This window comes from Brienomyrus brachyistius, chromosome 1 (assembly GCF_023856365.1).
Source record: "Brienomyrus brachyistius isolate T26 chromosome 1, BBRACH_0.4, whole genome shotgun sequence".
NCBI lineage: Eukaryota > Metazoa > Chordata > Actinopteri > Osteoglossiformes > Mormyridae > Brienomyrus > Brienomyrus brachyistius.
The window spans coordinates 37,732,058-37,756,678 of record NC_064533.1 but is presented as its reverse complement, the minus strand read 5'-3'; the positions used below and the strand labels follow the sequence as shown (position 1 = coordinate 37,756,678).

At 42.9% G+C, this 24,621-nt stretch overlaps 3 protein-coding genes across 7 annotated transcripts; 1 reads left to right on the top strand and 2 right to left on the bottom strand.

Annotated features, from left to right (window-relative positions):
- Positions 1 to 218: 218 nt before the first annotated feature.
- LOC125704554 (high-affinity choline transporter 1-like) lies at positions 219 to 8,730 on the bottom strand. 3 transcript variants are annotated; one of them, XM_048970265.1, is made up of 10 exons: positions 8,665 to 8,730; positions 8,517 to 8,554; positions 7,624 to 7,897; positions 6,861 to 6,974; positions 6,258 to 6,413; positions 5,975 to 6,123; positions 5,286 to 5,429; positions 4,713 to 4,866; positions 3,215 to 3,432; positions 219 to 2,293 (listed from the first exon to the last, which is right to left on the bottom strand). In XM_048970265.1, exons 3-10 carry the CDS (start codon positions 7,805 to 7,807, stop codon positions 1,643 to 1,645), a joined length of 1,770 nt encoding a protein of 589 aa, XP_048826222.1. In that variant the 5' UTR covers positions 7,808 to 7,897; positions 8,517 to 8,554; positions 8,665 to 8,730; the 3' UTR covers positions 219 to 1,642. The 3 variants fall into 3 exon arrangements, with proteins under 3 accessions (XP_048826222.1, XP_048826211.1, XP_048826201.1); XM_048970254.1 differs by lacking the exon at positions 8,665 to 8,730 and having other exon boundaries at positions 219 to 1,533; positions 1,627 to 2,293; positions 8,517 to 8,655; XM_048970244.1 differs by lacking the exon at positions 8,665 to 8,730 and having other exon boundaries at positions 8,517 to 8,655.
- A 4,871-nt stretch (positions 8,731 to 13,601) lies between these two features.
- On the bottom strand, positions 13,602 to 18,080 carry LOC125744244 (claudin-14-like). The gene is made up of 2 exons (XM_049015995.1): positions 17,903 to 18,080; positions 13,602 to 15,463 (listed from the first exon to the last, which is right to left on the bottom strand). Exon 2 carries the CDS (start codon positions 15,383 to 15,385, stop codon positions 14,693 to 14,695), a length of 693 nt encoding a protein of 230 aa, XP_048871952.1. The 5' UTR covers positions 15,386 to 15,463; positions 17,903 to 18,080; the 3' UTR covers positions 13,602 to 14,692.
- Positions 18,081 to 18,871: 791 nt separating this feature from the next.
- Positions 18,872 to 24,599, top strand: LOC125749038 (F-box only protein 47-like). Of its 3 annotated transcripts, none has more exons than XM_049025882.1 (11): positions 18,872 to 18,971; positions 20,400 to 20,600; positions 20,784 to 20,942; positions 21,033 to 21,109; positions 21,350 to 21,427; positions 21,550 to 21,658; positions 21,744 to 21,917; positions 22,863 to 23,006; positions 23,828 to 23,970; positions 24,118 to 24,277; positions 24,477 to 24,599. In XM_049025882.1, the coding sequence occupies exons 1-11, from the start codon at positions 18,911 to 18,913 to the stop codon at positions 24,581 to 24,583; spliced, it is 1,413 nt and encodes a 470-aa protein (XP_048881839.1). In that variant the 5' UTR covers positions 18,872 to 18,910; the 3' UTR covers positions 24,584 to 24,599. The 3 variants fall into 3 exon arrangements, with proteins under 3 accessions (XP_048881839.1, XP_048881847.1, XP_048881856.1); XM_049025890.1 differs by lacking the exon at positions 18,872 to 18,971 and adding an exon at positions 19,232 to 19,727; XM_049025899.1 differs by lacking the exon at positions 18,872 to 18,971 and adding an exon at positions 19,737 to 20,250.
- The last annotated feature ends 22 nt before the right edge of the window (positions 24,600 to 24,621 follow it).

The following is a 24,621-nucleotide window of genomic DNA, read 5'->3' as shown; positions in this document are numbered from 1 at the left end:
GGGATAAGAAACCATGGTCAGGAATGTCCATGAATGGCCAGAAGAGCTCTCCTCGTGTTATCAACTTCATGTCTGTAGATGCTTCCCTTTTTAAATGTGGAATTATTCTTCTATGGAACAAGTGATGTGGACATAAATGTGTTTTATCCGCCTATTCTTTTTACACGTCCCCTGTAGGATATAGTTTTTACACAAGGATGAAACAACACCAGACGGGATACTGATAAATAATATAATTTATTCAATATAACTTACATTTTGATCACAATAATTTGTATAGACACTCCATAAATAGAGATGTAAGTGGTGATTCCCCACCAAACTGAAAGGCGGTTTATACAGGTACATTTTAAAAGTCTATTGCATTATTGAATACACATATATATCTCTTTACATATGTATAATAAAACAACGAAAAAATCACAAGTATTTGTCTAGTCACACAGTAATTTCTGGTCACTTTATAGATGTAGAGTGAAACACTACATACTAATGTTTCTGTCTATTTAACCCTTAACAGACTGTACATTCACATTCAACAATACTTCATAATACTCTCCACCAGTACATTGCATAGAGTCCCCAGATGAATAAGGCGGTTAATGCATTTTAAAATCTACAGTATACTCATACGGAAAGCACACTACACATATATTTCACAATATGAAAACATTCACACATGTCGACCGAAATATGATACCATAACTAGTTTAAGCATCTTTTCCTGATACATCAGTTTTATACAGGCCAGACTAACACACCCTGAAGCAGCTTTAGTTCCCCGTTGTCTCCATGGTAATGACCGCACACTTGATCATATTTAGAAGAGACAAGCAGAAGGTTCTGACAAGCTGGGGACTCCCACTGTCAGTATTCAGCAGGACACGTATAGCACAAGAAATACAGTCACGTCATACTTTAACAGAAGTGTAGCTTACAGGAAGGACAGCTGGTGTCCATCTTTTCATGTTAAAAGGCTTGGTTCATATATACGGTATGTCTTCTACATCTTTAATAACAATGATATATTACCCTTACCAAGCTTTGGTTTTTTTTATATATATATATACATGTACAATGTATCTTTCTTGTTTACTGACTCCTGTGTGATGCCAGCTGGAGTTGTTTGGCACTGTTCGTACACCACAAATGGCTAAAAGCACAGGACTGGCATTTCAGCTTTAGTAAAGATCTACTACTGTTAGAATGTACCCATACATGTTTGCCTGCGTGAACACTTGTGAACTTCTTAAAAAATAAATATTTTTCTAAGAGATGTCAAAATAGCTTCTATGAGTTTTACCACTAATAAACATTATGGCTCTGGCAGTTTGCTCTGTCCTAAGCGCTACCTGCTGAAAGGTTTGAGAGCGTTCCATACATACCCACTGGACGGCTAAGTGATTCATGTCATTCACCACCATTCCCTGATTCTCCTCACTGCTTCTTGGTGAATTCCGCAGTCGTCCTCTCACTTCGCCCTCCTTCTCTGACCAAGTGTTTTTTTTTCTTTAAAATGTGTCTTAGCAGCAACTGAAGTGGATGAGAAACTGATTGGAGTGGCACATTTCACTGAATTACAAAACTTCGCTGATACTGAGCAGGAGGGTTTGATTGTGTCTTTACCCTAGCCGATGGGGCTCTAGTCGATGTCGTTATTAGAGGTATCGGGGCTCGTCTCCCCTTCGCTCAGCATCTCCTTGTTTGTGAATGTTCCCGCCAGCGTGGTGCTTAACCGCGGTTTCACCGGGGCAAGCTCCGACAGCGTGATGTTGTCACTGTTCATCAGAGTGGTCTTGTCCATGATCTCTCGGCTGTGCCTCGAAAGGACGGCATCCAGGAAGTCGTACTTCGGAGACAGTTTCCCGCTCTCGAAGAGGTACTTCATCAGGTAGGAGAACGCCACGTTTGCCAGGAAAGATGCAAGCATGGACATAGTCTTGAAGGGGAACTGCTGCACGACCACATATTCGACCTCCCTTGTGAGGTGGTGCACCTTCTCCTCCAAGTGCCAACCAGGGTAGTAGATGAATGGAGGCAGCTTGAGGTAGGGCTCCCCGCCCCCTATGCGTAGCACCAGGCCAAAAATGTAGCCAGCGACGGAGCCATATGTGTTGGTGCCCTTGACGAAAAGTACGCTGAGCAACTGGGGGAAGATGATGACGTAGACCAGGTCGGAGCTCAGGTACCACAGGCCGTACACCGTGCCTGTCAGCAGGGCCATCGCTGTGGCCAGGGCGCCAAATACGAAGATCGTGACCCTCATCACCCACACAATCTCGCGGTCCGATGCCTGTGAAAGAACCATCAACACTCAGGTACCTTTAAAGACTCCTTTAAGTGTCATTAGTGCGAGAAGCCTTTCACACAAATTTTCTGACATTCTTGTTGGTTTTACTGTACCAATCAATACTGTAATTTTATCAATAGCAGTATTTAGCAATATTGTCCCCTAAGTAGTAAAGCTGGGAAATGCTGCTATTTATTGTGATTGAAAAAGACAACATCCATCCATCATCATAACCGCATAGTCCCTACTGGGATCGCGGGGGGCCCGTAGCCTATCCAGGGAGCATCAGGCGCAGGTGGGAACCAACCCTGAATGGGCGCCAACACACCACAGGGCACACACACTCACATAACTACAGGGCCAATTTAGACATGCCAATCAGCCTACTTTGCATGCTTTTGGACCTTGGGAGGAAACCGGAGTCCCCGGCAAAAACCCACGTGAACACGGGAAGGGCGTCCAAAGTCCCCACAGAAAGGACCCCGGATTGAACTCGGGCCCTTCTTACTGTGAGGCAGCAGTGCTAACCACTGTGCCACCGCACCACCCAAAGAGAAAACAATGACAAATTAATAAAAAGCAACATATTCCAGATCCCAGAAAAATCCCTGGCGGTGGTTCATTACTGAGTCTGACACATTATAACAAGATTAGCATGTTGGCTCAGATGTTGCTAATGGGTAGCAAGCTGTACTCATTGGAGAGGACCCAAGGGTGGATTCCTCACAATAAAAACTGCTTCAGTAATGTGAAAAATGGTTGAGGTAGACTGTACAGGACACACATTAGGCACTTATACATTTACCTTTTTCCTCCAAAACAATTCACCACAAATATCCTGGAGAGATTTGACTGAAGGGTAACTGACTGCAACGAAAAGCTTTTATCCAAAACACACACGCACACACACAAAGAACCTCTTACCGACTGGCGGAAGGCCAGCTGGTAGATGTTTCGTGCAAACATTGAACTGGCAGAGAGGATGGATGAGTCAGCTGATGACATCACTGCAGCCGATACTGCACCCAGGCCAAAAAAGGAGATGTAGGGCGGGCACAGGTGCTGGAGCACGATGGGCAAGATCATGTCTGATTCGTCCTTCTCCATGGGCGGCATGGCCCCATAGGTGGTCATGTTCCAGTCTGTGAAAAACATAACAGAGGCCAATTTGGTTTCAGCGGGATTTAAGTCACAGCGATGCAGCATTCAGCATTAAATTAGTCATCTCTGTCCATCTTCAGTACATAGTTACATTAAATTGCCCCAAAACCATGTCAGAGTAGTTATACAGAATCATACAGTTACTGTAAATAAATGAGGGGTGGAACAGGTCCTGAGTTAGCTACCACACAACCTTCATGCATGTGAGGCAAAATCAAGCAGCACCTAGCCAGTAGGTTAGAGGAATGTGTCCTTCATGAAGCCAGTTATTCCCCAATGAGCCACTGAAGCAATACCTTGCTCTGGGGTCATGTTACAAATTAGAGGATTAATGTGTGTTTCAGCAATCATTTCATTTCACACAAACTGTCTCCAAGTGACCATAATTTGCATTTTTTCAAATCACTGTCTGTAAACCATGTCCCTGGACTGGCAATCTGATCAAATTCAGCTCACAGCCACTTGGCTAATCTTATACCAGCTTTTTAAAACTCTAATCTGTAAGCTGTCCTTTCACAAACATGGAGTCTCGGTTTTACACCAAAGCATGTTTTGTTATTTTATACTCATCCATAAAGTCTTTTTTCAACCTGCCTTTTCTTCTCACTGGAACTGTGGTGATCAGCTGTGTCTTTGATGGAAAAACCGCAGAGCAAGACGGTTAATTAATGTCATTCAGATGTAATATTTACGGAATTCATGCCATCAAATGGATACCCCTCAATAATAGATGACAGGAACCATCTGTTGTAATTGACTTGCTTGTGTGTGAAGTGTTTTTAAGATCTAATGGCAGAAGGAACCAATCCTGGGTGCAAACGACAAGGGCAGGAGGTTGGGAGGAACTTCTGGGGCCATCTGAGGTGTGTATGGATTATGGATTCAAAACGATGATGTTGCACTCTGCTTGCGGGAGAACCGCCCGGCATAAGATGTATGACTCATCATTAGATAGAAGGCTCTTCAGTCATGCGTGACTTTGTAATCATGTAAAAATGTCCTTAAAGCATGGAAGTATAACATACACAGTTAAATCCCATGTGTAACAGAGGTAATGCCGTAACTTGGTTTGTCCTTTTGCTAAAGCCTTACAGTGAATGCCACCAAGAAGCTCCTCTGTAAAGAGGAGAAAACTGACAGGAGGGGTCCTGCAGACCCTTTCAGAGAGCTGTGACTTAAAGCAGTCGTCGCACAGAGCCACTGTGGACGCCTCGCTGGTGTCAGCAGCTCGTCACCATGAGGACGCCGGGGGCACGTTTACCTGTGGAGGCCCCTATGGCTCCTATCAGGACCGAGGGCACGGCCATGACCAAGCAGCCGAAGGCAGCCAGGAAGGAGAGGACTTGGGCGTAGGTAGCTGAAGAGGCAGAAAGAACCCGTTGAAAATACACCTGCCAGGGAATCCCCCCCAACATCTAGAAACAAAAACGCCATTGTAAATACAGACACCAAAAAGGCAGCGAAAACAAAGTAACAGCCAAACATCACATTCAATACACAATAACTGTTATATTAGTGATATAGCACTAACACTGCAGCTACACTGATAACAGCTCTTACTGGGTTACATCTAACACATAGAATAATGCTAAGAAATGCATTTTTTCTATAGTTTTTAAACAATGCCAAGATTAAAATTAGCTTTTGATTAATTCAAATAATTTCTAAAAAGTCACTTGGTCTCATTACTAATTCATAAAGCAGACAAATTACTGTTATTTTAACTGTGTTTAGGATCATATGGCAGCGAATTGAAATTTGCCCTAAAGCTGAATAATCAAGCTAATCTGAATTACTGCCAGCAGTAACTAGAGCGTTTCAGGGCTGAATTTACCAGCAGGAAGAAGTTGTCAAGCCACATCCACATGTCTGAGGACTTGAGGCTTCCCACCCAGGGCTTCTGGTAGATCTGCTTGACTGCTGTGACCGTGATGTCAGACACAGCTGGGTTCGATAATGCGAACGGCACGCTGACCCACTGCAAAGGGAAACGAGGCAGAGCGTGAGCTGTTCAGGACACGACGGATGGTATTAATCGGCAATTTGTCACAAAGACGCTACTGCTGCATGGGCAAACGGACCCGAGGCTGCAGTTAAATGTATTAACCATGTGTATTTATTTCCCCAGCTGTTGAGATAACCATACCAGATAGTCAGGTCAGCAGACCTAGTGCGTGATTCCTAACCAAAGGAACCAAACCAAACCAGTTGAACTTATGTTACGTTTGTCAATCGACCGAAATAATACTTCAGTAAATGGGTGAAAGTTTATATTTGTGGTATTCATAAGCCATATTTTGATTGTACACTCCAAGCTATTTTGAATTGATCCCACATAATATACTGTATTACTAGCGTGTCCATAATTAATCAGTAGGTAAGTCAAGTGAAGATGGACATCTATCAAGGCAATACTAAAGTGGTTACAGTTATGCTTTAGCAGGTCCAAAAATTAACAGTGTGTGTGTGTTTTGGGTTATGGAAAAGCCTCTAGTTCTTGAAAAAGAAGGTAGGTAGACTCACCAAGCCAAGAAAGATGCAGAAGAGTTGAACCACATCAGTGTAAGCCACCGAGTAAAGCCCTCCCACAAGCGTGTAGAAAATGGCGATGAGGGCTGAGATGACTACCGACATGTTGATGTTGATATCCACGATGACACTTAGGGTGGCCCCTGTCACGTTAGAGAAGCCAGTAAATGGGTGATCCTGACTCTGGTACAACTCAAGTTGAAGATAAAGTGTATGCCTTGGAACTAGTAGTCTTTGATTACTGTGAGCATTGACACCAAGATGACTGTCTGCATACCCAGGGCTGAAAGAATCGCGGCTGACCAGAAGATCTCGCCCATGAGTGCTGGGATAAAGAGAAGACCTCCCATCCTTTTCCCATACAGCTGCTGGAACGGGTCGAGCATGGTCACGTAGCCCTTTGACCTCATGGGCTTAGCGAAGAACAGGCCACCTAAACGTTCAGGATGTACAGCGTGAATCCCTATGCTAAAGCAGCCCTCTGCTATTATACTATGCGTACTATACTATTATACAATTATATTATACAATTATAGCATACTACGATGCTATAATTTCATCCCCTTCCAGAATACACTATTTTTACTGCAGTAAAAAATTAACAATCAAAGTCTGTTTTCCAGTTCTGTATCTCCTAAGGGTTCAGAGCATTGTGTGACTGACGCATTAAAGACTTTGCAAACGCTTCATTATGTTTGGCAAAAAAGCAAATGTAAACACAATTTTTATTACAACACAACAAACAGAGACGTGCCTTTAGCGATCATCCTTATAAACGTATAGCCTTCTAAAAGTAGCCAGAAAGGCACTAGCTACCACAGCTGCACGCTAACGAAGGATCACAATAAGCTACACAGGAATGGGGTTTAATAGTTCGCACCTACAACCAGACTGAGCGCGTATCCGAAAGGAGCTTGCGCCCATGCCAGCCCGTAGCCCGGCAGGTACACATATTCGGCGGTGCCGTTTATATAGCCTCCTCCGACCCATGTTGCTGAAAAAAGAAAGAAAAAAAGATTCATTTATAAACTGTTTCGCCAAAATGACTTTTTGTTTTTTATGGGTCACCAGTAAATATTAAAACGCGAGTTTGTCTCTTGGATTATGCTTTATAGGCATAAAAAGATGGAACAAGACTGGTGACTCAAAATTGCCACAAAGCATTTTATTAAGTTAGGCTACACATCAATAATTCACAAATCCTCCGTTTAATAAAATGCATCTAAGTCTACTTTATCTTCGGGGCTTCCGAAATGAGGAAAACAGCATCAAAGAAAGTTTGTTGTTAAAATCATAAGGAGCATTTAATTATCAAATCAACGCAATAAGTGAGTTATTAAAACAATTATTTTGCTAATCAAACACACTCGAGAAAACACCTATTACTATGTGGCACTCTAAGCACGCAAAAGCAAATACTTTTACAAGATGAATTTTAATATTAATGTAATATCTTCAAAATTTGGATATTAACGATGAGAAAGAATGTATTGATGTTATATTTTGTTGCACATTTTATTTTCAGTTGTTCTCAACCACATACATAAATATATTTATGGGTTGATGGGTGGTAATACGAAATTAACTGAACTGAAAACAAAAGTGGCCCACAAACAGAGCAGGCAGGTTGCTGCCGTACTTACCAGTCATTGTAAATCCTCCTACAAACAGCCCAATATCCCTCCCGCCGACCATGATGATTTCGCTGCGGTCTGCGCCTTCCTCCACACCGGAGTTCTTGTTCTTCCACGCCGCCCATATCCCCACCAGGAGAATCAGCACGTAGAAGATCACGATGGCCGCCAACCCCTCCACGTGGATCGTCATCCTCGACCGTGGGGATCACTGTGGACTGGAGCACGCCTGGTTCATGGACAGCTGGGTGAAGGGAGCCAGCGGCAGGTCAGGCTGCCCCGACTACCAGCAAAACGAAAAAGAGAGCAAAGTTAGAGATTCGCTGAAACACGCCTAATTTGGCAAAATATGTTCATTCATTAAGATTTATTGAAACGATTATTTTAACGCACCTCAAAGAATTTATATATAAATGTTAATCTGACGTGTTTTCTGATTTATGTGTATTATAAAAAATTATAGGCTATAACTACATTTATTAAACAACGTGGGCTTTGAACCGCAGCATGCTTTAAGCCTGATATTTACTAAGCAAACGAAATAAAATTGGTAATGTTAGTGATGTGGCTTGGGTGAAGAATGAACTCTAACTCACTATCGTCTCATTTTATGAAAGAATTTTTGAAGGTACACGTTTAAGTACAGCTTTTATTTTGTGGCTATGGTGAAAAATAAATGATGGTCTCCTTATATTTTCACTGGTAGAGTAATAGACCGCTGAAGAAATGGCAAAAACGCAAGCAAATGCACGCACGTAACTTACTTTAAACTAGAAGTGTCCGAATTCGTTTTCATTTAGCTACTAAGGCATTTTTTCGTATTAAAACAACTTTTCCTTAGAATGTAACAGATTCAGTTGGACCTTATTCAGAAATGGGAAGACTTGGAAAGCTTTGCTTACCTTTGGAAATTGGTTCTTGAGATTGACTCCAGTAACACCTATAAACGACGGAAATCAAAAAAGAATACAAGAAATATCCAAGAACGAAAAACGTGGGGAAGTTGCGGTGAAGCCTCTTCTAATCCAGGAAATTGACACAGATTTTTACCTGGGTCTTATAAGGGACCAGTTTTCGTCAGAGGTCTGTGGAAGATTAACGTCAGAGAGATGTGAATGGAGGCCACTGTATGAATAAGGATGTCAGTTTGTGCAAATGAGGAGTAAGTCTCTGAAGGTCTTCCAGGGGGTAGACAAAAATAGCCCGATTGGTTAATTGAAAATAGCATGAGGCAGACAACCAGTGAGTTTATAGATGTATGTTTTGCAGCTTTCATTTACGTGCAGTGTCTACTTACTGTTACTTCATAATTTATTCTCTTTATATGCCCTGTTATGCAAACTTATTTATATACCACAAGCTGGTGATAAAGTGTCCTTTGACAGCGAAAGACTCTATCCTTGGTGCTGAAGTTGAGTTATTTGTTGCGGTGGTATTCCTAGCTGAATTACAATTATCATTATTTGCCACACCTATCACAAACAACCGCTTTCACTTATAATAAACGGAGAGTCTAAGTGCAATATGTTCCATCAATTATATATACAGTACTACCGTATGGTATTGCATTTAATTTTTATCCAAAATCGATAGTACCCCACTGTTCTTATTGTTGCATGCTATCTTCATTGTCTCGAACATTCTTGTATGCTAATTATATTAGACCGTATTTATACTGATTAGGCCTATATTAAATTAGACGAGGAACAGGACGAAGTTGATGCATTCAAATAAAGCGTAACAAACTATTGTTATATATAGTGTTCAATTTAATGTAAGTTAAAATTCGTTCTCTAAAGCGAGTCTGAATCAGAATGGTAAAAATCTGGTGAAGGCAGAGTTTCTTTAAATTTGGATTATCTGTGTATGAAATCTTTCAGTTTATTTTATTGCTTTTTAAGGTGTTTACAAGTGCTGCTGTTTTAGGTCACATTCTGTTCTAGTGGTTTGTGACTGTTGCATATAAATCATATTTGGAATAGTCCACAAATGATGGCTGGGATAACCAATGGACGTTAAACATAAAGCAGGACATTTGTGGAAGAAGCCAAACGTTTACAAACAAAACGATGAGCATAAACAAATTTTATACATACATTTTCCACACTTAGTTAAGACCGGCAAACATCACTTGCGCGAGCTGTGTTCTGGACTGAATTTTCTTCAGCATATTCAAAACCCGTACGTTAAACGGAGTCCAGTTCTAGAGAGTAACACGGGCTACTGTCTCCCCCTAGTGGTCACCCAAAGACTAACCGCGGGTACTGAGTAGACCAGGGGAAGCAATTTTATTCGCAAATGGTCAGTGTGTATGCGGGTTTTTGGGATAACCTTTAGGTCATCTGTTCAAACTCAGGTGTGAGACTTTCAGCCAATGAGTCCTCTAATTAGTAATCTAATTAGGGAGATGCAGCGAAAACCCATATACACAATGGCCCTTTCTGTATAAGATTGCCTACCCCTGGCATAAACGGTTGTGTCTCACCGGGAATGATTTAATGCACAAAGCTGTCATAGCAAGAGGAATAACAAAGGAGATCCATCATAACAATGACATTTTCAAATTTCTCAAACAGTCAAAAAAATAAATAGAAAATAAAAACCAAGCTAATGTATTATGGCATGGAGGCACAGCTGTTAGCACTGTTGCCCTGCACTTTTGGGTCAGGTGTCTGAGCCTTAACTCTGGATTCATGTGTGTGGAGTTTCGATGTTTCTCTCCAGAACCAGACTCCTGTAGCTTCCAGGATAGGCCCTCTGACCCTGCATAGGACAAGTGGGTACAGACAATGGGTGGATGGATATGTACTACTAAATGAACTAAGAGCAACAATTTCTGGGCTGAGAACAAGACATAAGTTTGATCTCAACATCAGTAGGGACCAAATCAGCTCAGAACCCCCCGCCAAATCACACACAGTACCCTCACAATATTGTTAGGGACATACACGTACTGGCCATAGCCGAGGGATATGCAAAAACTTAATTTAACCGATAAACTGGTACACAGTGCAAAATACTTGCATAATATAGATTTTTGATTGAAAAGTAGTTCTGCAAATAAAACATAATTGTATTGAATTGTATGGCTAGGGTTTGTTATATGTCTTGCCGATTCATATGTATCTGATAAATTTTATTGTCTCGTTTACTTATTTTAATTCACTTTAATGTTGCTGCAACCAGTTGGATTCATATGTAAGACACGAAGATGATGCATATAGATTTTTGGTCCAATATTGCATTCAGTGGGTGAGTTGGGGCTGTACTTCAGGAATTCAGGAATTAGTCACACACAAAAATTGCCATTTAAACTGTGAGGAACAGTAAGCATGATCTGTTTTTTGGTAAGAGTAGTTCCTTGTCTTAATGAGGCGAATGAGACAGTGTTATCTGTTTCTTAATAGTGACATGGTCTTACATGTTACTTCTAAATATATGCACCCCAGGTTGAAAACCACTAATAGTATGACTTTATATAAAATATTTCTTAACAAAAGATCAGAGAGAAAAGCACATACAGTCTCTGGAATCTAGACAGATCATACAGTACAGTACTGTGCAAAAGTCTTAGGCAGTCAAAAGATATGCTGTTTATGTGGGTAGTAAGTGCACTTTTGCTCAGAACAAAACACAATTTAGCATTAAAACATGTACAAATTAAGAGTAACGCAATAAAAACTTTTAAATTAAACAGAATTTCTTCTGTTCTCCAAAAAGTGACTTTGTAACTCTGTCGGACGGCTACATGAATGCCACTTCAGGTCCCAAGGCCCTCCTCAGGGGCACATCAGCTATTCCATGTGTTTATTAAATTTCACCACCAGCTCACTTAATTAATTGATTTAATTAGTTAAAATGGTCAGTGAAATATTGATTGGCTATACGAAGTGTGCATGTGGTCGAGTCCAAAAATACTGCAAACAAAAATGTGTGCAAACACTGTGAATTCCTGCAAGCACTGGGGTGATTTGGGGAGAGGTTTTGAAACGGCTAAGCTTCCGTGTTTGTTCCTGCCCAGTAACTGCACAGAATAGCGGAGGTGCGTGAAAATCTCTGGAGGTTGGTAGAGCGTGTCACGGAGAGGTGGCTTCAACAGATGATGCTATGCAGCAAGTGGGGCTCCAAGCTGCTGGTTCCCTCTGGGGTAACCTCGCCTCTGCTGTCAACCCCAAACCGGAGGAAGAAAAAGAAGCGGAAGGAGAAGAGACTGGCAGAAGCCCCGACGATTGTCCTGGGAGCTTGCTCTCTCTTCCCCGCTTCTTTCCCTGCCAGTGACTGGGGGGAATCCCTGATTACCTTGGACATCACCGCCGCATCGCCCCCGCAACCTGTCCCGCTGGTGCCTGATGTGCCTGTCCAGCCTGTCCCCTCGCTGCCTGACGTGCCTGTCCTGCCTGACCCTGAGCCGCACAACAAGACTCCAGTTCCTGCTGCAGCGCCCCCTGCTGGTCCCGAGTTGGTGGTTCCTGCAGCGGCGCCCCCTGCTGGTCCTGAGTCGGTGCCGCCTCCGCCTGCTGCTCTGCCTGAGGCCCCGGTGCCGCCCACGCCTGCTGCGGCGCCCAAGGCTCCACCTCTGCTTGTCCCTGCTCCGTCCAAAGCCCCTCTGCCTCCACCTGTCTCGCCGCTGAGATTCCTCTGCCTCTGCCTGTCTCTGCTCTGCCCGAGGCCCCAGTACCTGCTCCACCCGTCCCTGCTCCGCCCAAGCCTGTGGTCCAGGCGCCACCTCTGCCAGCTACTCCACCCGTCCCTGAGGCTCCTGCTATGGCACCGCCCGCTATGCCCGAGGCTCCACCCGAGGTCCCGGCACCAAACCTTCCTGCTCCTGATCATAGGACCCCAGTTCCTGTCCCTGAGGAGGTCCCAGACTGCTTGACCGTCGCTCCTCCTCCCTGATGGACTCCACCAAGGGGAAGACTCTTCCACCATCGCTCCAACTGTGGTGGATTACAGTCTGGTCCCCGCCTTTCGGTGTCCCGTAAGGGGAGGGGACACAGACGTAGGGACCAGGTCCCGCCCGCCCTGCCCCCTGGCTCACCCTCACACGCCTTGGCTAGGGCTTGGGGGGGTCCCCTACAGGTTCAATGGCTCCTACTCGATGGTCACCTGCGGGTCCCCCTCCAACGCCTTGTCGGCCGTCCTCAGTCCTGCCTCCGACGCCTTGTCGGTTGCCGTTGGGTTTCATTGCTTTGGCTCCTCGGTCACCTGCGGGTCCCCCCCACTCCGACGCATCGGTGGACGGCACCTTCGCCTGCTGTGACTGCGCCGTTGCTTGCTGCGGCTTCCATTCCCTCCTTGCCTTCGCCGGGGTCCTCTCCGACTTCCTCCTTGCCTCCCCTGGTGCTCCCTCCGACTCCCTCCTCGTCCACTTCAGGTTCTGTCATGACCTACGTGTCCAGTCCTCATGTGTGCCATGCCCCCGATCATCCATGTGTGCTTCACCGATTGTGCCCAGCTGTTTTCTATCAGTCTGTGTATTTAGTCCGCATCTGAGTCCGAATTCCCGAGATCTGTCATTGATGTTGTGTGCCGTATTCCCTCGTCTGCCCTTCAATAAACCCTCGTATCCTGAATCCTCGCCTGCCTGCCTCGTTCTTCCCCACTTCCTGCCTGCCCGTCTGCCGCTGGTCGCTACAAGCTGCATCAGATAAGCCCTATTTCTCATGACAGTCAGCCTTTTACGGGGCTCCCACTGGCCCCTTCAAAGGAACAGTAAAATGCTGAAATTGATTATAGGTTGTCAGGCATACCATTCCAACATCTGTACTTCTTTCAGTCATTGACAAACATTAAAAATCTATTTGTTCTTTGATAGCTGACAAAACTATAGAACAAAATTCTACAGTAGATAAGCAGTAATAATTATAGCAGTTATTAATTCAACTGCACAATTTGTCCTAGATTGCTGTATGTGTATGTTGTGCTTAAATACTTACATACCTAAACAACAGCAAAGATTCAATCAATCAGATAAAAACACAACGGAATGAGATTATAATGTTAAATTTAATGCATGTTCCTTTACTTATACATAGTGAACCTCTAACTTCAATCTGTACAGCTGCTCTAACTGCCCTTAACATCCATGTTCATGTTATTCACTTTTTGATAAGGTAAACTGTTGCTTTAGCTAAAATGAAAAAAACAACAACACAGCAAGACAAAGAAAATGCATTACAGAGAAACATTTTATAAAAGACTGCATTATATCACTAAGCTTCAAAAGGAAGGTCACGGACACGTGGATGTTAAAGACAGTTTCTTTAGGAGCCAAAATAAAAACTGCCAAATTAAACTTATAATAAAAATACATTTGTAATTTATTTACAAACAAAGAATCATATTATCTATGTTGCTTTCAGTAACAATGGCTGCTTATGCCACGCACCAGCTAACTTGTCCTAAAGAACTTTATATACATGGCTCTCCTCATTTCATGACAACTGTCTGTGGGAATTAACAGATGGGTGCCATACTATAAAGTTTCTCAGTGACTGGCAGGAAGCCACAGATTAAACTGACAGCTGGGCAGTGTCTGAAGACCCATGCTGCCCATCAGAGCAACGGGGCTTATGCTGCAAATTTGCACAGTTGTAATTAATGGGTTGCCTCAGATGATAGCACGTTATACCTTCTTTTTTAAAGGTATGGTTTGTCAAAGCTTGTTTTTTACAGACAGTCTGCATCAGGAGGATTTGGCAAAGAGTGCCCTTTGCTTTCTACACAGCATATTAGTTTCTCTACCTTGCTCCCCCAGGTCCTCAGATTTGCCCATATGGTGCCCTCTTCAGGTGATGTGCACTAAAAACCTCTAGTTACCTTTTTTTGGATGAATACACCTCAGCCAGTACAGAAAATATCAGCTACAGCATTTCCACAGTGCATCACCCAACAAATCATAAATCCAGCATTTCCCAATTTCTCTGTGTATCTCTTAGCATAATAACAGTCACTGTAAACATGAGAATCAGTCTGTATTTCGCCCCAAGTCCCAAGCTTTAACATCAATGAACCGAAAGCAGGGATGCCCACCTTTCTGGGTCTTAACATCTTCATGATAATCTCTCCCTCACCCTGCTCACACATAATCACTGAGCCTGTAGCCACTGCTGGAGGTTGAGTAATGAGACAGGGCATGATTCCATTCTGCAGGGGGATGGTAGTCAGGAGCCTGAAAGGCATTATGGGATTGGGGGATGTTTTTCTTTGAGTCGCCACAGAAGAGGCAAAGCAAGGCCCCGCCGGTGAGGCTAAGGCTGGCGGAGACAAACCCGACGTACACAGCCTGTCCCATCTCAAACTTCAAGGCATCAGGCAGGAGGGGGTTGGCCAAGTTCTGCATGACCTCGCTGGTGGTCCAGGACACAGTCACCAGGCAGAGCAGGCCAGCGATGGCAAAGCAGCTAGCTCCCGCCATGGCCAGGCCTCGCTTGGCTGGGGCCCGGTGGACACAGCGCGTGCACTCCATGCCCATAGCAGCGAGGGTGATGGCCAGGATGGAGCTCAGGCAGGATAAAACCATGAGGCACCGGGCTGCCTGCAGATCCTTGGGCAGACCCAGCAAGGAGCGATGGGTCTCGCATTGGTAGACACCCGCACTGTTCCACACGCACTCCATCCACAGCCCCTTCATGTACGCCATAGCCGTGATGATATTGGGGCCCACGTAGTCGGCGCATCGCCACTGGGGCATCACCATGGCAATGACTGTTCCAAAGAATCCCAGCATGCCCAAGAGAAAACCCAGCAGCTGGAGTGCCATGAGGGCCATCACTGCAGAAAGTTCCAGAAGTCTTCAGAAATGTCCAGAGGTGTAAACGTGTTCAAGAAGTACTCATGGCTAGGACATCTGGTAGGCAGGCATAGAAAATAATGAAACAGTAGTTAGCCAAAGAAACATGTAAATTGTTAAAGAACATTTAAAGACTAACAGTAAATATGACAATGCACATTTGACTTATACTCAATTCCTTCACTTTGAAATGAATTTCCAGCAATCATGTAAATTCCACTGTCTGGCAAGTCAGTTTTGTCAGTCAAGGGTTAACTGTCCCAGCAGTTAACCTGCTATTTGATGACGTTTCACAGCCTCAGGGATCTGATAGTTACCATGTCGGTATCCAAGGCTCCCTATGGAAGGAAGGCAACAGTCCTATAATCACGGAGCTTGGGCAGTATCTCATTTTCCATACCATCCAGATATTATGCAGCAGTGTATGATGTGGTATTTTGACATTCGGTATGAATTCTTCATGATACAATTTTCCATGTGGGCAGGGGGTCCTAAAATACTGAGGCATACTATAAGGTGAGTATTAGTCAAGTGGGACAAAGGGTAAACTGGCACATTTGTATTTTTGATACTCTGCATCAGGGGTGTCCAATCTTACCTGCAAAGGGCCGGTGTGTATGCGGGTTTTTGCTACAACTCCCTTATTAGATTACTAATTAGAGGACTGAATGGCTGAAGAGTCCTCACACCGGGGTGTGAACAGCTGACCTACAGGTTACCCCAGAAACCTGCATACACACCGGCCCTTTGCGGATAAGGCTGGCCACCGCTGCTCTATATCATTATACCTCTGTGGTCTATAAACTTAAGCTCAGTCCTTGAGCATTCAATACTTTTTTTTGATATGTATAATTAGGATCATATTTTTGAAGTGGAACAAACAGTAAAATTTCATAAACTGTTCCAGTTTACAAACATCCACCCTATTACCCTAATACCATCCAACCTCTCACCTAAAAGTACTCAATTATATGCATAGAAAAGCATGCAATTATGCACAGAATACATGTTTGTATTTTGCTTATCTGCAATGTCATATAGATAATATTAAAAAGATAAAAAGAAGGCACTCTTCCCTCTATTCATTCCTCCGAAAGTCCTATAACTTTGTCAGTCAGTCAGTCAGTCAGTCAGTCATTTTTTGTGATTTAACTTTACTCGAGACACAACCCTGGATGCCTCAGCCGGGAACAAAACCAAGAGAGACACAAATGGCAATAATGACTTCCTCTCAGAGACAGACATCAGGATGATGGTAATGCAGAGCAGAATGGACTTTTAGTAAGTTCTCCTCATACAGCAGGTATCACTACAGTACAGCAGTTTGAGATGCAGGAGGGACTTCGCTTGAAACTTTCATACGTATTTCTCAAATCAACCATGCCAGCAAGCGAAATGGCATATGTATTCTATCTGAAACAGGAAAAAATACGGTATACAGCAACTCAACACGTTTAGATGGGTGTGCCGATGTTTTTGGCATGCGAGATCAGCTGGCAAGACAGGAGGCAGAGAGGCTGCCCTGTGACATTGTTTTCAGTGCTGCTGGCACCAGCTTGCTCAGCAGAGATGTGACAGGGGGGCTTGCAGGACAAAGCAAACCCATGCATCACTGAGCAACTTCAAAAAATCAGAGTTTATATATAAACAAAAACAAACAGGACACAGGGCATTCTCTCTTATGCTGCCTCGAGGAACTGAATTTATGATTGAGAGCTGGATTAGGTACATGACTTGTGATTAACTTAGTAAATGTTGTTGCTAAATCCACATTGTGGAAACTGTATAATGAAATGTCTCAAAGGTCCAGTTATCTGGGCAGCATTTTTTTCCATAAACTTTATTTTATAGGGCTACTGGAACAGCATGTTTAATGAGATCTTTCAGCTATGTGGGTAGTTCTAATATACAAATTCCTGATGGTTACTGTAATATAAGTAAAATATAAGGTAACCTTGAGATACATACTGCCATCACCATTCTTCTGATCTATAAGTGATTTTAATTAAAATGTAGATTTTTTTAAAACTATTCCATCTGCTAACCTCATGTCTCTTTCTGGGGCAACAGTGCACTCAGTGTCCTTTCAGATCAATGCTTTATTCAAAAGCCAAGCTCTGTGGTTTTACACAGCATGCACACTGCGTTTTAGAATCTGTAACACATTCAGAATACAAAACGATGAGTGAATTTCTCAGTGTGACTGCCAGCTGCACACTGCAGGATGAGAATAACAGTAGCCTACAGTTAGATTGTCAGAAATTACTAAAACACGCAAAATCTTGATGAGGATTTTATAAAAGGTCTCAATTTACCACATACTGTACTGCCGGAAACAAATTATCTGAGAAACGTGATCCAGCTCCTATTTTTATTTTACATCTCACATTCACGGAAATACTATTCCTTTCCGACTTCAATAAATTAACTTAAACGGAGAAACTAGGCTCAAATCGGCAGGCAGAACACTAGCCCAGCGAAAACCCAGCGTCTTACCTGTTGCGACTCGTAAACCATATTCGTAGTCCTCATGCATGCACTCCGTACTCGCAGGCGCTCCGTTTATAGCGCGTAGCTGCGCCGAGATCACCGGCATCGGACCGAAACTGCCGTCGTTCCAGTTGCCGATCGAATGGAGGTTATTGTACCGTCAGGGGGGCAGATGCACACAACACTCACACATCACTCACGCTGCTTCCTGTGCTGTCAGAGCCATCCGAGATGCGGCGTTATACAGACATTTCACACAAAGCGCCCATTTCAGAGCTCAGCAAAAGTAAATGTCTCTGAAGCTTGAGATATACGACACGGATTACTGAGACATTAATGCTCATTGTTTCACTATCATAACTCATTAGATTGCAAACGGGCTGACCGAAAAAGCTTGCCTGTCGGAAACAGCAATATTACACTAAAACGGAAATATTTGCAACTGGGGTTTAATTTAAATGAGCTTTGCAGTCTTATAAAATAATCAGTGTCTGTTCATGTAGAAGTATTATATTTATGCGTAATATATGAATCTCTTTTTATTAATCGCATTATTCATAGCTACATGTACTTGCTACAATTTTAATGGGGAAACTGTCAAAATGTAGGCTAACGTTATAAAAAAAACTGCGCACAATACTACAAGCCATCTCAAGAAAAATAAAGTAAAATGAATGGTGGTGCAACAGTTAACACTGTTGCCTCACACCTTTGGAATCGGGGTTCGAGTCGCCACCTCGGTTACATGTTTGTGGAGTTTGCATGTTCTCCCCATGTCGTCGGATAGGCTCCGGACCCCCCGCGACCCAATAGGATAAGCGGTTTGGAAAATGGATGGATGGATGGATGGTTATTTAGGTTTTTGGGGAGTTATGGTAAGGCAGGGGTGCCCAACTCCAGTCCTGGAGGCCGGAGCCCAGCACATTTTTGGGTTTCCCCTCATTTAACACACCTGATTCAACTCCTTGAACTAATTACTACACAGCTCTTGAGCTGAATCATTTATGGTGGAACATGGAAGAACTAAGCTATACAGGGCTCCGGCCCTCCAGGACTGGAGTTGGGCACCCCTGGGGTAAGAGTTAGGGCTATCGATTAGCTCTACGGTAGCCTAAGTCTACAGAACACCTGCCAGAGCGGCTGCCCTGCGGGCATTAGGCTGTCTGCTCCATGAGGCTATTTAGGTCTTATATAGAGCTTAATAGGCTTGGTGAAGCGATAATCCTCTAAAAGGGGTCATCTTGGGCTTGCCTTTTTTGTGCACGAAAAGATGTGGCTTTATAACACAACTTTTAATTCTACATTTGTAAAATTAGCATTGTTCAGTACTTAAAAAGAAGAGTGCTTAACCAGGGTAAAACTTAATCAAACACAGCAATGATGAGCTCAGCTGAGAGGAAAAAAAGCAGCTTCTTCCACTACGTCTTGTTTATATCCCAAACACTAACACACTGGCAGTTTGGAAACACAATTTCACCTAAATATGCATTTCTGGGGACGGAGTTAGGGAGTCTGAGTACCCAAAATATCGCACATCGCAGGCAAACATCCTATCGGGAAATTATTTTAAAATAAAAGAAACTGCAAACAACCAATTACAGGACATTATGTACCGCCTTTGACCCTTTAAAAAGTGTAAGTTTTTGAGTGATCTTGATCTACCAAGGATCTCATTAGGCGTTACTGATAAGCAGCACGCTCCCCGTCGTTTTGGCGCGACTACGCTTGCAGCTCCCCGCCTCATACAGTCGTCTGCCTCACGCGCGCTCCGCTCACGTTACCCTCCTCAGGCGGCAGTAATTAGCTAGCAGGCCGCCGGCGCGCTGCATGTGTGAGTAGAGTAAGGGGCTTAGACCGAGTACCGACTCGCGTCATTACCTACACTTATTTGTAAATTATCTCCACCACTCTAGCACGTTTTTATAAAAACGTAATTACGCTCTTATTGTCCAAGGTTACAATTATTTTATTCATTTTAGTGTAAAATACGTGTGAGGTAGTGGTTCCGGGGAACGGTATTCGTATTGTGGTTATATCCATTTCAAGGGCTAGAATAATGTAAGTGTTAATACGCCTCGGAAATGCGGCGCTAATGAGGCTTTCCTCAAGACCCAATGGCTTTCTTAGGTGGGGTTAGTCAATTGTACTTCGCTGCTAGCACTGGCTTTTAAATGTTTCGCGAAGGAATCAGTCATACCGTTTTTATGCGCTTCTAGTATTTCTATCTGGTAGTAGCATATCTGACCGTAGCAGCATTTATGGATTCAAAGCTCAAACTCCTCAACTTTTCTAAATCCATCTGAACCCTTGTCCAAACTGGTGCCTCCTGGATGTGCTTGTAATGTAAATAATAGGTACATGTCCCCATTTAAAATTTTTTGCATATATCTGTTCACTACGTTTTGTCATGCAAAACAATTGGGTATGATGTTTGAAGTTAGGAACTACAGGGAAAGGTCTGAAGTGCAACATGGATGTTCTACACACTATTTTGTTCCCACAGTGTCAGGTGAGAGAGCACCTGACCCAATGGAGTCCATCTCAGGGAAGTTCACGGTGACAAACAAACGTCAGTGCAGGAGCAGGGCTCAGCGGCCATGCCCGGCCAAAACCGTGACTACACGCCGCCAGTCCCGGTCCACACAGGGATTCTTTGAAAGGTTGCCTGCTGAGGTCTTCGACATGGTGCTGGAGCTCCTTTCCTGTAGGCAGCTGGAACCGGTCATACATTTCTGCATTATCAGACCTCTGTTACTTTAAATAAATTAGTGTCTCCATTAGTTTTTCCAGATTTTTTGGACTGGTGACTTAAGTTTTATTTAATTTGTTTAAAGATAACTGCTTTATTAATAGCTGTGAAATTAAAAACTTTGGTGCCCCCTGACAGTGATGGAGACCAGTGTATTCAGCATGGTGTCCAAAGCAATCAGCAGTTACATTGTGAACTACATTTCCACACATACCTGGAGAAACAGAATGATTTTACGGAAGTTTCACTACTCATCTTCAAAAGAAGAGTGTATTTTAGATCACTATAAATCACTAGGTAAGAACATCCACTGCTTCACACATTTTTCTGTGTGATGACATCACACACCATAATTGTTTTATAACCATTTTTAAACTTTTGTCTCAGGCTTATTATTCAAGAGATGTACTCTCTTACTCCCAACAAAGGACAGGTTAAAGTTCATATGTAGCAGTTTTTCACAGGTAAGAATAGCTTAGAAAAAAGTCTACATAGAAACTTTTGCATGTACTGTATTTGAGCCCAGAGCCTTTTATAATCAGGCATATCTTAAGAAATCCTTGTATTAATAGAGAACTGGTTTGCCATATTTAAAAGTATTGCTAACAACAGAAATCCCAGAGAATTATTAGTACTCATGTTTGTCTTTTAACAACATTTAGGAGCATTTTAATAGATGGTAAGTATTACTTATTGTGCTTCAGGTTCCATGCTTCATGATGGAGGGCTGCACAGCATCCTCAAAGTGTTTGGGCTTTGCCAGCTATGGGGTGTTTTTGCAGGTAATAGCTTTCATATGATATAGTTGGAATTGAAGACGTGGGATTTAGCTATACTTCTTGACCACTCCTGGGACATACCCTTGCAGCCTAAAAATGTGTGGTAAAAACCTTTATCTGTTCAGACATTGATAGCTGGATGGGATGAGCTGGAGTGTCACCGGGTTTTTAATTTCCTCTGCAACTTCACTAACCTGCCCCGCAAGATGGAAACCACTGTTACAGGAAAACCAGGTGGGGCCAAAGGTTCGTAGTGCATTCCCCAACAGCTGGCTGAAGAAGTGATGCTGTGTAAGGCTGAGGCCGTCTTTCTTGGCAGGAGCTTTACAGAGGCTGGAGTTGCAGATCAGACTTTTCTGCAGGAACGTACTGCTGGACCCCTGGCAGAATGGACGGGACACTCTGTTCTGGCTCACTTGCATCCTGAAGCCCTGGCCTATGGTCAATCAGGCACGGCTGCTCTTCATCCTCTACGGCCCGCTTCAACCAAATGGTAGTGCCTTGTTTGTAGAAGGGTTACTTTTAACTGTCTGCAGCCTATTAACCCTCGCCAGAATCAATGCTGTTATACAGTTAGGAGGAAAGGGGGTGGCAGCCTCTGTGCTTGGGCTAACGTGTGCTAATTTTACTCCAGGTGAAATTTTACCCCAAATAAACTGTAGTCAAACAGAACTTACCTTCCAGTAGAGTCTGTTCTTAATGAGAAAGGCAAGTCAGTAGTTTTAACCATAAACGTTTAAAACATTTTTAATTAGGAATTTCAGTGAACATGAAGATAGCAGCACAGTAAATAGCTTCTCTTACACATGTTGCAGTGTGAAACAGACACAAAGCAGTCCTTAAAAATCATTGTGGGATCCAAAAAAATTCCCATACAGTAAAAGATGAATGTCATTTAGTGATCAGTTCTTGTTCATTTTTCTTCAACCGCAGTTAAATTAAATTTCTCAAACACACTACACTGTCTATGAGTGAGTCCAAAAGCAAGGACGAGAATGATTATCACTGACTTGTAGAGCACATGCAAAGCTCATGGAAGTGGAAGTAAAGTTTAGGTTTTCAAACACAGACTAGAAGATCTTGAAAAGGATCAATCACTAAAATTACAAATCTTGGGAGTTTTGTTTCCAGTGAGAGAGTAAAAATGCTTTAGTGTAACTGACTGGTCTCAAGCCAGCTATCACAGTACTAGTGATGTAAGAATTGCATGTGCACGCAATGTTGATTTTAATGTTGCACTTTGTGCAGGCATAGTTTACCTGCCAGCAAGTCTGTTGTACTCACTTTAGGTTGAGGTGATCATCTTCCATATGGTTTGTATTACACATTTTATGATTTTTTTCTTGTCTGCTTTTTCAGCATAGACCAGTGACCTATTTTGCTTTAGCAGTAAAGAAAAGTGCTTGTCTGAGATAACATGACTAGTTGAACCTCCCAGGTAAGATTGCCTGGCATGAGGTAGGGGATGGTGTGCTGGCACAGGGTGCCTTGTGGGACCTGGCCAAGGCACTCCTCCTGCTTCATGCAGATTCCAAAGACTGGACTGCGGACACCATCCTGAGTATCATTGAAGAACTGACAGGTAGCTACTTGGAAGGACTGCATTATTTTATATGGATTTTGTACCATCACTTTCCATCTTGACAACCCTGCAATGACATGCTGTTGAAAATCTAGGCTCCTTTTCCAGCATGTGTTGTTCACCAGTTGCGAAAGATCAGTCCTTTAAAACAATTAATGGTTATTGTAAGTAGCAGAATGGAAATGCAGCCATGTTGTGAAAACACCATGTTTATACAGACACCCCTCACTTAACTGTTTAATGGCCGCACGTACTTAGGACCAGCTCTCCGACCAGTCGGTATTGTACAGTGTAAAACTTCTGTCACGTAAACAGCAGCACAGTGTCTCAGCGTAAAGTATCTCATCTCACCTCACATCACCCTTTGTCAGTCAATATTCACTATACTAGCATTTGCCGTCTCTAAGACTATATATTTTGTCTATAAATTTGTACTTTACTGTGCCCACATAGTACAACATATTGATGAAAATAAATAAAAATGGTTAACTGCTACCTGTAAACATTTATAAATGTACAAAAATTTTTATAAATGGTGCAAAGGTGACATTAAAACAATATCTAGTTGACACAAACCCACTACCAGTACCGTAAGCTCGAAATATCTGTAAAGGGTGGCTCCTCGCTTGTCGACCAGGTCATAGGAATGGAACTCTCTTGTGAAGTGAGCAGTGTCTGTAATTGCCATAATGTCACTATTTGCTTTACGTCTGGTTAAGACAGGTTTAGGATATGGTCAGGCTAATCAGCATCTGTAAGTTGATTTTCATATTGTGTCCTTCTGCATATTTGGCAATTGATGTTTTCCCAATGGCTCACAGTGATGCCACAGGCCTGGCACACGGAGAACATGGCACGTCTTCTCATTCTGTGTGGAAACAGCATTTGCTACAGTTTCCTAGCCAGCAAGGCCATCAATGGAAGGCTGTTTGAGATTGCTAGGCTCATAGCATTTCTTATCCTGGTGAGTGCATGCTTGAGGTTATGGTGTACAAATAATTTTACACAAACTATCTGATAGAGCATATCTGGTATAGGATTTTAGGAGACATCTCAGTGTTCAGCCTGTTTATGGTCATCAGTGTATCTTTTGAATAATATGCATTATCAGGTATGTGAGAAGGATGGTTACTGCATGAACTGGTCAGTGAAGATGATGCAACACCTCTCCAAGTTTTTTTCCACTGCCCCAGACAAGTGGTCCTTCATACAGAGTGTGGAGAACATGTTCTCTGAGGTCACCATGGAGATGTATGAAGTGGTCCTTGCAGGTAAACGCTGAGTGGAATGTTACAAAACTGTCTAGTACGGCTGCACTTTAGTTATGTAAAACTATAAAATTACTTATGTACTGTATTTGTATTTCTTTAATTATTTACTAGTTTATATTCATATGGCAGTAAGTTATCCATGTATTTTATTTTTTCATATTTTTGCTTATGTTTTCCTTTGTGTTTTCCCTCTCTAAAGCAAATCATAATGAGGATTTAGACTCCTTCCAGAATTTGTGTAGCCTCCTGAATGCTAGTGCTCATTTCCACACTGAGATGATCTACACATTCCTTAAGGATTTATAGAGCACTTTTAGGTCAGAACAGAATATTTCTTGTTCTTT